The sequence below is a fragment of the Dreissena polymorpha genome, chromosome 13 (assembly GCF_020536995.1).
Source record: "Dreissena polymorpha isolate Duluth1 chromosome 13, UMN_Dpol_1.0, whole genome shotgun sequence".
NCBI lineage: Eukaryota > Metazoa > Mollusca > Bivalvia > Myida > Dreissenidae > Dreissena > Dreissena polymorpha.
Window position 1 is genome coordinate 23,771,775 of NC_068367.1, and position 18,641 is coordinate 23,790,415.

The window sequence follows — 18,641 nt, forward strand, 5'->3', positions numbered from 1 at the left end:
ACAAGCGCTGTGTTATGAAAACCTGTGTTCATTCCCGAAAACGCTCATTACAACACTAGCTTACAAGAGTATTAAAGAGCGCGACGTTTTAAAAAAAGAAGTATCCGTGGCCAAGAGGATTCATACTGGTAACAGAACTCATGTTCGAGTTTTCGATTCCCTACAGGGGAACGAGACATTGAATTGAAATGCAATGTACACATATGTAGCAACTACCGTACATATGCGTATACGGAAGCTTACTGGGTTAAAGTGAGGTTAGATGGAACTGACTTTAAAAATGGCGTCGTTTTGATATTTTACATAAAAAGAGTATTTTGTATTTTCACCCGGTAAGCCACTTTACATTTTTATTTCTATATAATAAATACGTTTTGCTCTACCTTGTTTGTGCTTCTACTCGGTTGTTCTGTTTCAAGATGGTAGATGTCGTAATACAAAAGTAATTAAAGGAAAACCGTCCACAAAATCTGTTGTTTACGTACGTGACCTTGAAAAAAAATACTAATATCAGTTTCTCTTTAATACATATTATTTGCCCATGTGTTTATTAAAATTAACAAACGTTACGATTAGTTTATTTCTCGACGCTATTGTATCTCTAAACAATAATTTATTGCCGAACTGCCTTTCTTATAACTTTGGGACCTGTCTTTCAAATGACAAACTGATCATTCCTCTGGTTAAGGGTTTGACAAACCATACCTATACATCTTTAATAAAGTTTGTGTGTACATTAATATTATAGTTGTTTTTTTGTTTTTTTTGGTGCGATATAAGTTTTTTCTTAATCAAGTTACTTACTGTAAAAATTATAAATTTCTTAATCAAGTTACTTACTGTAAAAATTATAATAATGCTGAACGAAAAACCTGCCGACCATTTTAATCAATTCACATACTTTCATGAGAATCGGTTGCGGGGTGACTGATTTACAAGGTTTTTCTGTCATATTTTCTTATGAATTTAAGGTATTTTATGACGCGTCGGTCTTATTCTGATATCAAAATTTTAAACATTGATTTTCCCGTATTTTTCGGGTGATACAGGTGTAAGAGGGCGACGATTAATGCATCATTAGATGCAGTATATGTAATCAGAAATTTAAAACTAGAAGAGCACTGAGAAATCATTCTCCATTTATGGACTACGTGAGTCTGAATGTAGAATATGCTAGAAAGACTCCTTCTCACGATGCCTCTGCATACATTTTGGATTTTACTCAAAACTAACATGCTTGATACAAATTTTTGAAAAAAAAAACCGTTATGAACTGAACATATAAACATACTAGTAGACTAACCTTGCTTACGATTAGCAGGCTGTGTCACGAACACAGTAAATAACCTATTTGGATGAACCAAAACGTTATTTTCTCAATACAACCGTCTTAAATAATACGTTTTCGCATATGTAAAAAAAGAGACATAAAATAATGTATATTGTGATTCTTCTACTGAAATCATATCATGTATTGCATTTGCACAACACGTTCAATCCACTACAAGTTCACTTCTTCCGAGTATGATGTATTCACCAACTACAGAACTAAAAAGTAGGTCGTCCAAAAAATGTCACTTCAAAGTAACATAGATGTTTCTGTATCGTTTAAAAAAAACGCGTTAAATTTCAATATTTTTAACACATACGTAAACAGTTAAGTTTGCAATTAACAAACTATCCACTCATGAGCATAGTCTTAGCTTGCGTCAGGTATTCCGATTGGATTCAGGTATTCCTATTGGATTCAGGTATTCCGAATTGATTCAGGTATTCCGAATGGTTTCCGAATCAAAATAATGGTAGTATTTGTCTCATCAGCATTGAGATACTATCGAACCGGCTTTCCCATTATTATTTTTTTCACCTATGTTAGTAGAATATGTAATTGTGTTGTGTTTATCTGGCGTAATCTTTTATTTTATTTTATTGGATTGGGTTTCATGGGTTGTAGTTCGCTTTGTTAGAGCGACAGGCAACTAGTAATGTCTCCATTTTTAACCTTGGCATCATCAACGTCTGTAACTAGCGTCTTGTTACCTGGAAATAGTAAGCATAGTAGTTCGTTAAAGGCATATTCAAACATAAGTTTGTACAAATATGTTCAAATATGTTCAAATATACATGTAAAACTTACAATGTGTTTTACCGTCAAATGCGTTAAATTAGCCACCGGATGTTAGTACTAAGTATGCTAGAAAACATTCAAATCGATATTTCTGTCATATGTAAGCCACAAGTGGTTAGCGTGTGGCTATGATATTAATGAGTAAAACACCTTTTGAATGAAAAATGATCAAACTATCACGAAAAATCAAATGAGTCGAAAACAGGGTACATCGCTTTGAACAGCCATAACTTCATCAAACATGCAGCGATTTCCAGGAACTCGGTCTTATTCAACACAGAAATGAATTTCCTTTCTGGAAATGTACATATCTTGTAATATATTTACAAATGCTAGGTCAATTTTCAAGAAATAACACGATATACAACTCGTGTGACCTACTTGTCATCGATCAGACCTGATTCAAACATGAAATCTTCAGGAGTAAAGAAACACCTTCGCGTTGGACCAATACAATCACTTGTGTGTTTAAAATGTCGGCCAGTTGAAATGCATGTAAACAAAGGTTTCAAGCGGTGCTGGAAAGTTAGTTTTGATGCATAATGTAACTGCAAGAAGGGTACAAATGTTTTTTCATACATTTTATTGAATTATGGTACCGAGGTCCGTGAACTTCGCAGGGGAAATGCCCTTTACTCCGTGAATATTTCAGTCTTGGATCGGGTCTGATCGATAACGAGTAGGTCACGCGAGTTGTGTATCGTGTTATTTCTTAAAATTTTACCCATGGCTGGCTGTTATGTATGGCTGTTCAAAGCGATGTATCCTGTTTTCGGGTCATTTTGAGTTGAATACCTTGTTATTCATATATTTGATCGTAAAATTTGTTTTCACAGAAATTGATTTTTCGTTATATTTTGATTATTTTTCATTCAAAATGATGTTTTTAGTAATTTATATCATATTCACACGCTAACCATCTGTGATGTAAGCTTATGATTTAAAACAAAAAGTATTAATATATTACATATCGGGTCAACTGCACAAGAAAGTTTAATGTTATTTAGGTTAATAAGAAATATGTGTTATCCTTGTATTCAATCATGGTATCTTTTTGTTACATGTGTAGTCTTAATTTTCTTTCAAGTGATTTAACCCATTTATGCCTCGCGTCTAGAAAAAAGGCATTGGCAAACAGCGTAGACCCAGATGAGACGCCGCATGATGCGGCGTCTCATCAGGGTCTGCGCTGTTTTCTTAAAATAATTTCTGTAAGAAATATTCTAAACATAGAAATAAATAAACTAGACATCCCTAATTTGGAAATAAATTGATCCAATTTAAAAGGATGGGAGAGTCCACTAGGCATAAATGGGTTAATACGAATTCCTACAGCAATCGTCGTCTCAATGTAAATCAGCCAAAGCGGTGTACTCAAAATCTGCTTCTTCCCTCAAACAACGCTCGATGAGATATAAATAAAGCATGCACTGCATGCATTTCTTAATATGATTTCAAATTATAGAGGTATGAACTATTAAAGGAAATTTTATTTTACAGTAGTATTCAAATTAATATTTTCGCGTCATGTTCTTGATATTTCATTTTTGCGGCTGCCAAGGTGTTTTGATTGGACAAATGTTGCTTCCGTCAGTACATGAAAACGGCATGAATACTATTAATTTATTATCATGCTTTAATCGTTGAATATAACCCCACCAATAGAATCTTCGCATATGAATGTAACGAACGAATGAACTCGTTATTCACAATTACTTGGATCCCAGCTTACCTGATGTTAACCTGATGTTGAGATGGTATCAAGAGCATCAGTTTCTCATTCTCTCGATGAACACAATTTATCTCTCAACAACCTGCATCGGCCAAATGCAACATACAAGATTATGTACTTTTTGTATTAAACATGGTTCTTATTTGATTGAAAGTTATTGTGTATTGATTAAATTTTTGCGAGAGATATTTGCGACATATTTTAAATGTATAAAGTACAATTAAGACGATTTATGTGTACGTCTGTGTGCTATGAGGGTACTCAAAAAGTTCCCTCGATCTAATATTTCTACTAAATAAATGCTCCCAACACTTTACATACACTTGATTTTTCTAACCAATCATGACCGTATTGAGTTACATTGCGAATATTACTTTTGTATGTGTACACAGTACAGGTACCAAAACAAGTTCATTTTTTAAAATTAAGTTGTGAAAACTTTTTGTGAAGATCAGAGCACATGGGATGACGCATACCATAGTCAGACTATTACGTGTGTTATATATGTGATACCAAGGACAAATGGATTAAAGCATCCAGTATTACGAAATTTAAGTTTGTTTTCAAATGGAAAATAAGCCAGACGTAACACATGTTCCGACTTATGCTTTCATATGTGATGATACAAAGGGTAAATATCCTATTAATCCGTGTGTTTCATATTTGTTCACAAACAAAGATTTCCATCGCATCGTCCAACTTTTACTTTGATTTGATATTATCTTATCAAATTGATGAATGTATGGATGTACTTATGCTTGAGCGGAAGCCAAAAAATCGTGCCAACAAGAAGAGATTTACGGAAAAATGTACATTTATTTCAAAGTTGTGTGCCAAATATTGTAATTTTGTTGTGTGTTTTATATTGCAAATAATGCACCACTGAGCAATGAAATTGCCATTATATCGAATGTTTTTACGTTTTAATTGCTTTTGAACGTTCAATGTAAATGCGCTGAGGTTGATATTTATCCATAATTGTGTGTTTTGTGATGCTGGGCTAAATTTGAGATTTTGCTAGCCATCAATCGGTTTTAACCCCAAATTGTTTGGATTTACCGTATCAATGCGGCAACCCCGATTTTACTAATTGTTTCTGTTGCATTTATCGTCCTGTATTGTAAAGAAGTGTCCATTTTTCTAAAATAGAAGAGTACCAGATTATCGAAACAATTTCGCTCCAGATGTCTTTGGAAATCAATTGTCATTTTCTTGATGCACATACAACATCTTATTGCGTTAACTTATGTAACCACGTGTACAATAAATGTTTTGTTCATATAAAGGTTACAATACATTAAAAGTTTCAGATGATCAATGCTACTCTCTTGACATATATCAACACCATATCTTAGAAAACGTTATTTTCTGTATGGGCACTTACCATGACATTTTTTAAAATTAATAATCGGACACGTGATGGGATATTTTTTTGTTTTGTACAAAATATTTATTGTTTTGCTTGAAGATTAGACGCTATATCATGAGGCAACGTAGACGCAGATATTTGTCTTCAACCAGAGAGTAGCCTGTAAACAGATGTCCGTAAATCAGTACAATTAATTCGCGTTGAGATCTTTTTATATATCGCTTGACCTGGTTTTGTTTTTGTTTAAATCGATTCGGATTGGAATGCCCATTAAATTGATAAGGTGTGTCGCAACGCCCAAAATGTTGCGTTTATTTTGTTTTGAAGTTATTGCGTTTGAATTGAATTTGTTAATGATATTTTTAGTATATTGTGATTTCAAATAAAATATGTTATTGTTGACTTGTCTTTATCCGCTTGATGTAGGACACAAGAAGGTTGAGTTATATGTTGAAAGCATGTAGCGAGATAGCAGCATTTCCTTTTCATATTTGTACATACACATACATGCAATATCACAGTGCAAAATAATGTACTTAATCCACAGCCGATAATTTGGAATGGGCTTGTCTTTTTTTACAATTTATTTTTTATAAATATATATATATATATATATATATATATAGTATATATATATAGTTTTGTAAAAAAGACTAACCCATACCAAATTATTGGCTGTGGATTAAGTATAGAATTTTGCACTGTGCTATTGCATCTTCTGGACTCTTATTTTCATTTTCACATGGAGGATTCTATTCCATGTATTGGAGATATTAAATAATAAATATCAACCGATATTATCTCTTAACATCTGAGTTTAACGTACGAATGAACGCGATAAAACATTTTCTATAATTACCGCTTGATTAACAGATGCTTCGACGGTTCCACACCCACAGGAAAGTTAATTACTGATGTAGTCACTATCTGATTGGGAAATAAATATTTCCAAGACTTCGAATCGATAACAAGTGTTTACTCTCAATACAAAAAAACAGTGTGCATGTTTATTTATTTTTTATTTGTATTATAACTTAACATTTTATGCCAAGAAACATTGACTGGAAATTTAGGAAATGACTTTACATTGTAACAATTTCGGCATGATCGTTATAATTGCCACTTTATTGTGTTGATGTCAAGTTTTATCTGTTCCTGAGGTATGCAATACATCGTAATTGAAATAATTTTCCCCATAATCTTCTTTTGATCTTCAAATTGCTCACATATTTAGTGATTACGAGATTACTTAGCGCGTACGTCTAAAAAGCAGGAATTTGGCATGATGGGTAGTGTGTTTTAAACGAAAAAAAACGTTCCAATTAGTAAGACTACGATATGGATACTTTCAAATACATTGTTAACGTAACACGAATGTTCACGTAGTACGTTACATTATACAGCTCATTGTTAAAGGGACCGTCAACCAGATTGACGAAAATAAGAAAAGTTATAAAATACCGTATTTTTTTTTACAATAATTAGTCTATATTGATTAAAATATCACGACTGGTTTATTACATTACTTGAAAAAGTTGTTAAGTTTTCATATTTTCAGTATATTCGGTAATACAATTTTACTGGGTATGTGTACCAGGTCACTACCAGTTAACTATAAATAAAGCAAGTAGATTGATCATCATCGTCACGTGGTAAACACAGGAATGCAAATTGTGCGTGCGTAGCGAATTGAATATATTTTATATATTAGATGATCAATCTACTTGCGTTATTGATTGTGTTTTTATCGTTGTGTCACCTATTTTCACGATGTACTTTCGATTTCACATCGCGAAATTTTATTACCGAATATACTGAAAATATGAACTTTTTCAAGTAATACCAGTCGTGATATTTTAATCAATATAAACGAATGATAATTGTAAAAATACGGTATTTCAGAACTTTTCTTTTTTCGTCAATCTGGCCTTTAAAAGGGGCCTTTTTTACGTTTTGGTAAATTGACAAAATTATTTTTTTTCAAATTCGCAAATTTTCGTTGTAGTTATGATATGTGTGAGGAAACAGTAATACTGATCATTTACCATGCTCTAATATATCTATTATTTGCATCTTTTGACGATTCAAAAACCTGAAAATTATAAAGCGTTTCAACGCGAAACGATTGAAAAATTCGGAGAGTTCTATTTTTGTCGTTATATTTTGTGATGCTACGAGGATTGCTTATATTAAGTATAAAATACATCACTTTTTGCAGGAGCACGAATGGCCGAGTAGTCTAAGCGATAGACTTTTACACAAGGATTTTGTGGTTGGAGTTCTGTTGAGGGTAACATTTTTTCTTTCTTTAATTGTATTCTTGTGTTTTTTTACTGGATCATTTTAGATGCAATGCTCACATTTATCACTTTAAAGCATTTAATGACACAATTCAAAACATGTCAACATCTGTGAAAAGGCCCCTTTAAGGACAAACTTTAGCCATCGTCCTACCATGACAAAGATGTGATATGTATTTGTTTCATGTATGTCCTTACCACGACTTAGGTACTCGTTCCAACGAATTATTAAGTCAAGAATACGAGTGAGTTACTTGTTTCCACAACTATGGCAATCTTTCTCTCGAGTTAGTTGTCTAGCTTACTAACTCATTGACAATAGATGTTTAATGACATAGCCAACTCGTGGGAACGACTTAGTAAATCGTGGTAACGAGCCATTTAATACTCAGTAAAGACATGATCAACAAACCTACGAAATTGTGTGGATTAAAATATTTAGGCTAGCCTAGTTCAAGACGATATAATTGGACAGAGATGCGCTATTTAATCCTTTTACACCGAGTGTACACTGATTAATTGTGTGAGATTTTACAAGCAGTGCTCCAGCTAGGCCTAAATCGAAGGGCGCTGCGCCCTGCCCTCCCGAACCTCCGCCCTAACCCCCCCCCCCGAACCCCCGCCCTGCCCCCCCCCCCTCAATTTTTTTTTTTTTTTTTTACATATGATAATTCATAAATCTCTTATTACATTGTAATTAGTTTAATCCTCATTGTAGACATTATATTTGAATGGTTTAATAATAATGGGAATAATACAACTATTTATAACATATAAATGAACATGCAATAGAAAGCATTCCAGAAACACCCGCGCGCTCGAACGTGCCCTTTTCACAAAATACTGCGCGTCGAAAGTGCCCCTTTCACAAAATACTGCGCGTCGAAAGTGCCCTTTTGACAAAAAAGCCCCCTGCCCTTTTCAAATCCTAGCTGGAGCACTGTACAAGTGAGTACAGAAGACAGACATCTGCTTGTCGATAAGTAAGTTCGTTTTCGTTCGGAAAAAATATGACCTCGTTTTGTTTCATTAAGAGACACTTTTTTAGTATATAAAGAGATATCAGGTTAATAAAGCAACATTTTTCCAACAAATGTTTTGTTCATACATGTATAAAAGTTACGGTAAACAAAATATTTCAGTTGCACAATGTTATACTGTCTAAATAAATCAACACCATTTATTTGAAGATTCTACACACGTTCACTTCTAGAAAGGTTGTGTATGTTTTAAATCATGTAATGCAAAAGCAAATGTCAATCAAAATACTCTCTCACGATTAAAATATATAATTATGTTTTTACATTAAGTCGATGTGTTCTACAAACTGCCCTTGCACTGAAGCGTACAATTCTGACATAACGACAATCAAGTCATACATTATATTAATGCAAAACGCCACACTTATTATCATGCTCATACATATATTATATACGTATATTATTTCTGTATACTATTACTTCCTTAAAAACACATCCATTTTAATAATATGACAGAATGATTTTAAAATAAAAGTTGTAAATGAGAAACCATAAAAATGCATTAATCATGCATGTTATGGTTAAACATGTACATAATATCACAACCTATCAAAAACATAAAAAAGAGAAACTAGTGTGAAGATTGCAATATATATCTTAAATTAATATTCACAACTGTTGAAATGTTAACATATTAATTTAGCGAAATGCATTTTGTGAATGTTTATCAAGATCGAACGTCTGAATGATTTGCAAGTATTAAGAAAGTTAAACAGCCATTCGATTTTATCTCATTTTCAGGTAGAATCTAATTCGCGCAGATCAACAGATAAATTCGAAACTGTGTTCAGTGTAATCAAAGAGTAGGAATTATGCCAGGATAGTATCTGGAATATTTCTGGCACTGCTATGGTTTATGGACCACAGGTTAACTTTATGTACAGCATTGTGTTAATGTACATTAATTGCCAGTCAGATGTGACGAACCGAAAATGAGGTAGTGCTTATTCACACAGAAATGAGTATTTATTCAAAACTAGTGAAGTTTTAAAATTATATTATGCAATGGAGTTTAACGAGGAATTCTTCATTAATATGACAATGATGCCTAACGCTGTTGAATATGATTTATCATCATTGGAATATCCTGGTACTCTGAAAGATGTCCCTATTTGGGAGATAGTCATCAAAATAACGTTCTATAGTATCTTAATTATTTCTGCTGTGCTTGGAAATAGTTTAATAATATTGGTGGTTGCACGCACTAAACGCATGCAGACCACTTCAAACTATTTTCTTGTGAACTTAGCGGTATCGGACCTTCTAGTGACAGTGTGTTGTTCCTGGGTTCGACTCGTGGATGATCTAACAGAGGGATGGGTACTGGGGAATGTCTTCTGTAAACTCAACTCATTTGCTCAAGGTAGGTGTTCCTTTTCAATATCTACGAAAGAAGCCGATCATTATGCCTTATTTTCATGGTCAGCCGTTGAAAATTTAATGGTCAGCTGTTGAAGTCAATGAGTTAGTAACTAAAGTTAGGAACCTGGTTAGGCATGAAGTCACTCTAGGGTGACAAGAATCGGCTTCTAGTCACCCCCGGGTGACTTGTGGGCCATTTAAGGTCGACAATGACCCATTGAGCATTTCTAGTAGCATATTTGGAAAGCTTGGACAAATATCAACACTCGGCTATCGTTTTGTTGTTGTTGTTTTTTTGTTCAACCTTATTTGATAAAACTTTACACTGACAGTCGCTGAGAACAATTATCTAGTTCAAGATTTGAATGAACATATCTTGCTTTTGAAGAAAAAAACCCCGAAAGGGATTCAAACAGGAATGTGTGAAAAAACAATATTATGAAAAGCTCAAATGAAATAAAACAGTAAAATCTTGCTCCTCATCCGCTTATGCTTTGTGACTATTTTTTTCTTTATGAATAACATATTCTGTGTAAAATAATTTGTATATAAAACAACACTGATTACAATATTTATATAAATAAGCCCGTGGTAAAATAAGAATATGACGATGGTATGTATAATATTAAAAGTGATGAAAACAATTTGGTATGTTACAATTTTGTAACTGACATGGTTGAATGTTAACTATATATTAGTCGTTATCTGAGAAAACCGGGCTTTATGCATGTGCGTAAAGTATCATCCGAGATTAGCCTGTGCAGTCCGCACAGGCTAATCAGGGTCGACACTTTCCGCCTAAACTTGATTTTCGGTAAGGAGGGACTTCCTTGAAACTTAAAATAAACATTAAAGCGGAAAGTGTCGTCCCTGATAAGCCTGTGCGGACTGCACAGGCTAATCTTGGACGACACTTCACACATGCATTAAGCCCGGTTTTCTCAGAACGAGGCTCTTTATGATACAATGCTCACTTAAGTACTTGAGTTTGTTCATAATGAGATCGTATGAAACTGATGAAGAGTATCTTAACATTATTGTTGGCATTATGTTTTTATATACATTTCTTAAAAAATCATCAACGAGATCATTGTTAATCGAGACATACTTACATTATTGAAGAAGGAAATGCTTTTTTTTCAATTATAAGAACCTCAATATTCCCTTTTGATATCTACAATCATCATAAGAATAAAAATTTATTAGACATAATATGACACAATTATGTATTTATTACCAATTCCACCATTTTGTTCTGAGTAATGAGAAATGTCAATTTACTTCAAAGTTATATTACATGTTTACTCCTTTTATTATACCACTTCAATTGACGTTTCGGCAAATTGCGGAAAACATATTTGTCTACTCTTCATTTGTACATCTTATTTAAATTAATTTTATTATACAGAAATTCATTTTGAAGTCAACGAACAACCAAAACATCAATAATGACATATATTCCCCAACCATTTAATCATATTTTGTTTGTGAGGTGTTACGACTATCATGCAATGTCACCATCTTGTAGGGTGTGTACCGGTAAATGTTTTCTTTTCTCATACACAGCGCCATCACCTATTCATGTAAGGTAACCACTTCACATTTGAGAACCATAAATTTGAATATAATATCTATGTCTAACATTTGTTTTTTATATAGATGTATTGCATTACCAAGCCCTTTGATCTTGCTGCTAATTGTTTTTAAGAGGTTCCTTAACGTAAATGCTTCAATTAAAAGTTCATAATCACTTAGAGATTTAAGGCTGTAATAAACTATAAAATTTATAGACAATTTGTACATTATAGCTTAGTAAGATTGGGTATAAATTTCAACTTATTAATAAGTTTATGTTTGCTTGAAGACATGCAAACATATGACATTAACAAAACAGAAGTTTCCCATAACAGTTTTAAAAATCGAGAGATTTGTGATTTAAAGTAATAAATATTCGAATGGAAATAAAAATGTTTAACACCGCATATCAAATATTTAAGGCAATATTGTTAAACGCCAAATGTCGTTACAAATGATAACGCCATAAGCTACGTTGCATAATATGGCACAATAATTGTAAAAAGTACGCAAAAATGAAATGACATTCATACTTTTATATAACATGTAACTATGCGTTGAAGCGAGATTATACGATTTTGTCAAATATTTATTAATTTATACAAAATGTGTAAAAAACTTATTAAACATATGTTTTAATATAAATTAAAAGAAAAGTTAAGAAGAACATGTGTCGAAAAATGCGAAATAAGCCAGATATATAATTCTGAACTCGAAAAAGTCTGTACAGTCGAATTCGCAAGCATGTAAATCATGCATGTACGAAGTGAATCTTAATTTAGTTTAACGGTTCATTTTAAATTCCTGCAACGATATCTATTCATACGACACACGAACACTTACTAAAAAGACGAATGCTTCGGTAATTGTAGGAATATATGTACGAAATATCGTCGTTACAATCGGCTCGGAGCGCTTATTTGTCTTTGCTGCATTTTATGAAATTCATCTTCAATGTACAATTTGTCTTGCCTTTTTTGTGTTATTGTAACATGTTTTATCAATATTTTACAATTTAACACATATACAAAATCATATAATCTCGCTTTAACAATAATACTAAACGTGTCTTGTACACTTAAAAATGACAACTTTACAATAGAATACCATACATGATTATTATTAACGTGAACTGTTTTCTGCTAATAAAACAAAAAATAATCACATCACATTGTTTCAACCTGTATCTACGTATAAGATAAAACCATTATAATATTATTTTACATTAATTTTTGATAATTTCACTGAACTTTTACAAATTTTATTGTCTATGCAACTATTTAGTTTCCGACCGGAATGTTTGTTTTCTTGAATCTATAAACAACAAAGGGAAATCTCGCATAATACAATGAAAATACAAAGTCTTCGAAGTAGTGATAACAAGAGCATACAACTAAGAAACATATGCTTATCAGTAAAGTACTCGTTGCAAGAATGCTTCTTTTTTTGTTTAAAGTTACGTTTGTCTAAAACGGTTATTTCCTATTCTGCAATGTGTACTTGCAATTTGATCATGTATGCTTTGATATATATCCTGTAATTGATTACTATTTACAAATTGACAAGAACACATCGACTATACATGTATTACCACGCTGGTAACATAGCCTGGTAACAGCGATGAATCCGGAATATAATAAAACACAATATGATCGCGTTAACTGAAAGCTAGTTACAATGCAATATGTCAATACGATACAAACACTGATGAAAAGCTACACAGTTTTGGGCATGTGGTTATTTAAAAAAAAGAAATTACTTGAAGTTGCAATTCTGATTTTGGTTTGAAATTTACTCTAACGTGCGGTGTAATTTGCAAAATGTTAGGTCTTAAAACGAAATATTTACTAGTTTCTTAAATAGATATAAAATAAAACTTCAGTTGAAATATTGATCCTTTTGATTCTTTATCTGCTATCGAAACATATTAAACCGTCTAAAGGTGTAAATTTTCTAAGGACTGAAGATTCCGAGTCAAACATCAAAGTGGTTAATCAACGACTTGTAGAAGTGCAAACCACCTCAGATCATAGAATGATAATACAAATCACACCTACAACTCAGCCTCCTCAAGCATTGTACTTTGAAACATACATATGTATGTAATTTACACTATGTAGGTAATGTTGGTACAAGTTGTTATCCTATATTTATTGCCGAAGAAACATTCAGAAATACGGGAGAAATATTGGACTGGGAAAGTCATTGAAGAAAAGCTACAGGTAAACATTCTTTAAAACAATTATACAAATATTTCGAAACACCTAAGTGCTTCCACCTGCCATATCTCGTCGTCTGTATTACAAAATATTGAAAACAGGCATTAATCTCTATATGTTTTAATTATAAAACCAGTTGATTAGACGCATGAGTATCAGTACGCGTATTCAGTATTAGGTGAGAAATTTTTTGCAGTTCTTAATTGTCTAATAAAACCCCCAAAATATAAAGACGTACACTTAACAATTATAACAGGTACCAGTTTTTGAGTGCAATAATCAATTATTATAAAATGTTATTGAATATACTTATCAGTATGTGGTTCATAATTTGGTGTATACTTATTTGATATTGTTGAAAAATCTAGTCTTTGTTAATGGCGTTTGAACAATCACTTTGATAAAATAATCCTGTATATTCAATACATGATTTTGGAACATTATCTTTTGCCCTTCACTGCCATGACAAATAAAGGGAGCTTATTGATCCATTTGAACCGTCCGTTTCCACTGTAATGTCGTAATATAGCTGTTTATTAATGATTATGACATAGTATTTTAATCTAAACAACCGTTGTTTGTTCTAACACGCAGCGATTGGTCAGTGACTTTGCAGGGGTTACGACAACGCCGCTATACTATTGACAACCGATTCGGAACAAGGAATCCCTTACTGAAAGCATTTTGTCGTTCTGATTGGACTAGACCGTCAGTGGGCACATCTTTGAAGTGAAACTTATGGGAAATTTCATTAATATTAAGTGCACTCAATTATGATAAATACATTTATTTTATATCACATATACAAGCTTGTTACTGCAGAACATGGTTTTTGAGTGTTTTACAGTTCAATATTTTGTAGAATTTATGTGGCTAATCATATGCCATTAATATATAACAGGTGAAACTATAGGTGGAACTGAAATAACAAGTTTGTTGGAATACGTGACAATCATGTTTACATATTCACGATATAACTCGATTCTTTTACTTATCGCAATAGTTGGAAATCGTGTTGATTTCGCGGAACAAACCAATACACACAACTCACTTTTTTCTCGTCAACCTTGCTGTGTCTGACCTTTTAGTTACTGTATTTTGATATTAAGGGGGGGGGGGGGGGGGGTTCTACTTGTGGATGATCGTACCGAGGGATGGGTATTCGGAACGACTTCTCTAATGTCAACTCATTTGGTGAAGATAAAAAGGTTATTATAATTTAATCGTAAGCAAATAATAAATAATTTTCAAACCTAAACAGCACGTTATCTTCATATTAATTGTTAACACGAATAGTTCCTACAGAGGAGCTTTTCACATTGGCATCTATAAATACACAGGATTATATAGGTTCGTTATATAATAATATGGAATGATTTATAAGATTATCACGAAACTCAAGTTTTCATAGTATTTTTCTTAATTGAAAAGTGTATAATACAAAGGATTATAAAATGGTTCATATTAAGGTTAATGTAAAAAAATATGTGAAAGATAATGTCTAAACTTTTGACATTGACAGGGGTATAAGGGTTAAATAATGAAATATCCAAAGTCTCATCTTATATAACAAAGCATAGAGGCAATTATCATTTTACCTAATGAACATATTTATGTCTCGTTTGTTATGGTTTATGTATTGTAATTTCAGATAAGCTTTTAAATATTACAACTATATTTGCTAATAAGGTGACTTATGTGTCCGTTGTTCTTTTTTTTTATATATGTTACTGCTAATTTACATGTAACTGTAGTACACGATTCACGGTTATAAATATGTACTTACTTACTTACTTACTTACTTACTTACTTACTTACTTACTTACTTACTAATAACTTAATTAAAGTACATGTATATAACTTAATTCAATTATGAAGCTGATGTTTCTATATTACACAATTTGCAAGAAGAGTTATTTATCGGTATTTTTAGTAGTTAGTAGCATAACATTATCATAGAATTAAGCACATTTTACGAAAACGATGACCATGCAAAGTTTCAATCATTTTTTAAATTTGCACGTTATTCTATGTTTTGATGAGGCACCTCGACAAGATTAAAGGGACTTCCCCTGTTTTTGAAAAAGAACTTATGTTAATCTGTTTACTGAAACAATCTTTAATATTTCGTAAATTCTAAATTCTATAATAAGAATGAAAAATAAAACCTTGTTCCTTTAGAAGCAAAACCATGTAGTACTACGCTAACATTTAACATCTATTGTGTTTGAAATGAACAGTGTATTTTAAAAGTTATGTCATAAGTACACGTATTTTCTAAAGTATCGATTAAACAAATGTTACATACGTTTAAAAAATAATTTCATAGTAATCATTATTATAAATAAAATAATAATTTATAATAAATACATTATAATAATTAATAATAATAATGATTATGAACATTATAAACGAACCGATAGTAAAATTTATCTTTCTCAACATTGTTTTTATCTGCCCTTATATCATGAGAAGTTTGAATATGATTGCAATTCATGTATGAAAACCTGGGTTGTTCAGCCAACTATATACTTGCTTAAAACCATCAAATAAATTTAGAAGTGTTTTCCAAGATTTATATTTCATATTATTTGAATGCCTTTTTCATCATGTAATCTTAATCTCCAAGAATATATTAACATGAAGTGTTGATGATATTAATATCACACCGAACTGAAAATTATGTCTAGACCAGGGTAGACATTTACAATCTTACACTTGTACACTTATCCGCATTGAATTATAATTAAAAAACATACATTCATGTATTTCGTTTCGATAATATCAGACATCATTAATTCTAGCACATTATAAGTATCATAATTGAATCATGATTAATCCCTACTTTGTATTTATCCAGAAATATGGTTCATATCGAAATACTTCATTTTTCAAATATTCACTAGTTTGATACTGAGCTGCGATTTAACTTCTTGGGACAACGAGTCTTGCACAGCATTATACTCATAACAAAAACATGCAATTAAAACAAAGAAATATAAAAATCAGGTTTATGCCTACGAAAGGCCAATTTAAACATCGAACTTAAGTATCAATATATCATGTTTATCATGATATATTTTTCTTTCAGTAACTTCAATGGTAGCCGGGATATTTTCACTCGTGCTGATCGCCTGTGACCGATTCTTCGGCATCGTGTTTGTCATGAAAGCACACATCATCGAGAGGCGAGCCAGCTACGCTATAGTCATCATATGGATCTGCGCAATTGCCGTGGCATCACCTCTTCTGTTTGTCCGTCAAGAAGAGTCTAGGATCTGGGCCAATCACGTTGAGATTTGGTGTGGTGACACATGGCCAACGACGGAGGAAATGGAACCGGCGACAGGATTTATATCGATGTCATTTCCGGGACGCAAAGCATACTACACGTTTGTGACTGTGGCTCTGTATTTTATCCCCATAATAACAATGACAGTCATTTATTTCCTGATCATTCACACTGTGTGGTTCACTCGGACGCCGGGAGAAAGAATTTCCTTTAAAGAAATAAAGGTTCAAAGGAAGGTGAAACGAAGGGTAAATTGCATTCACATGTTTGGTATTCTTCCTAGTAGTTCCTTTAATACTTAAACTGTTTATTAATTATATGCTTAAAAACTTATTTTAGTTACATATTTGTCCTTAAAATCCCATAGCAAATCAAGATTGACGGACGATTTTAAATTTAAAAGTAACAACTATTGAAACTAATAAAAACACCATTGTAAAAGAACACATACTTTTATTTCACGGAGGGTAAAGTTGTGCATTAAATATATTTTATTTTAAGTGATGGACACGCTTCACCATCGTATAATTTGAAATGGCAACACATACGAATAAAACATTGTTCATGTTGAGTTTAGTTGAGAACAATTAAACTAACGTATACATATGGTTTTTATATTTAAGGTTGTTATTATGCTGGTAATAATGTTGGCCACATTTGGACTGTGTTGGCTGCCCCTTGAAATTGTGATATTATACTCAGAGTATCGACCACACCAGGACGAACAGGTACGTTGTCACAGTTTAGAGGACATGCACCAATTCCAATTTGTTGTATACAGCGTTCGAAACTTTCAGCAAGGTGCGAAATTCGAAAAAAATAGCAATCAATTAAACTATACATTTACACCTTAAATATATTCGATGTAATATGTTAATTGATCTTGTATATGTAACAATATACGATGCATATAAAACATGTGTTTTTCATAAGCTGTTGAATACATACTATCTTTAAGTTACAAATTTATAAATCTTTTGCAGTGTAGATTTGTGTGTTTCAGCTGCCGCATTGGTACAGCATTCTGGAGTTTGTATCCTACACGCTTGCTTTCGCCAACAGCGCCCTCAACCCACTCATATATGCGGGTTATAACGAGAACTTTAGAATAGGTACATGGAGGAAACAACGTATGTTTACCGTTTCAAGCTCTGTCAGGAAAATAACGATAAATTGAAGATAATTATTAACAATTTTAGCACTTGTATGTTAATTGATGTGTTGTCTATTGTATCATTTATTGTATAGATAATAGGTAACTTGCCTTGTTTGCATGACTAACCGTTGGTAACACAAATGTGTCTTGTTCTGATAATACTGGGCTTAATACATGTGCGTCAGGTGTCGTCCCAGATTAGCCTGTGTAGTCCGCACAGGCTTATCAGGGACGACACTTTCCGCTTTTAATGTATTTTTAATTTCACGGAAGTCCCTCCTTACCGAAAATCAAGTTTAGGCGGAAAGTGTCGTCCCTGATTAGCCTTGCGGACTACACAGGCTAATCTGGGATGACACTTTCCGCACATGCATTAAGCACAGTTTTCTCAGAACGCGACTCAAATGTTCTTTGTGATATAATGTTTCTGGAGTGTTATTAAGTCAGTCCTTGCTTATATCAACATCT

General features: G+C 32.5%; 1 protein-coding gene across 1 annotated transcript; it reads left to right on the forward strand.

Moving 5' to 3' along the window:
* The first annotated feature begins 9,574 nt into the window (after positions 1-9,574).
* Positions 9,575-18,295, forward strand: LOC127854517 (QRFP-like peptide receptor). Its single transcript, XM_052389582.1, has 4 exons — positions 9,575-9,932; positions 16,817-17,265; positions 17,641-17,745; positions 18,021-18,295. Exons 1-4 carry the CDS (start codon positions 9,575-9,577, stop codon positions 18,192-18,194), a joined length of 1,086 nt encoding a protein of 361 aa, XP_052245542.1. The 3' UTR covers positions 18,195-18,295.
* The last annotated feature ends 346 nt before the right edge of the window (positions 18,296-18,641 follow it).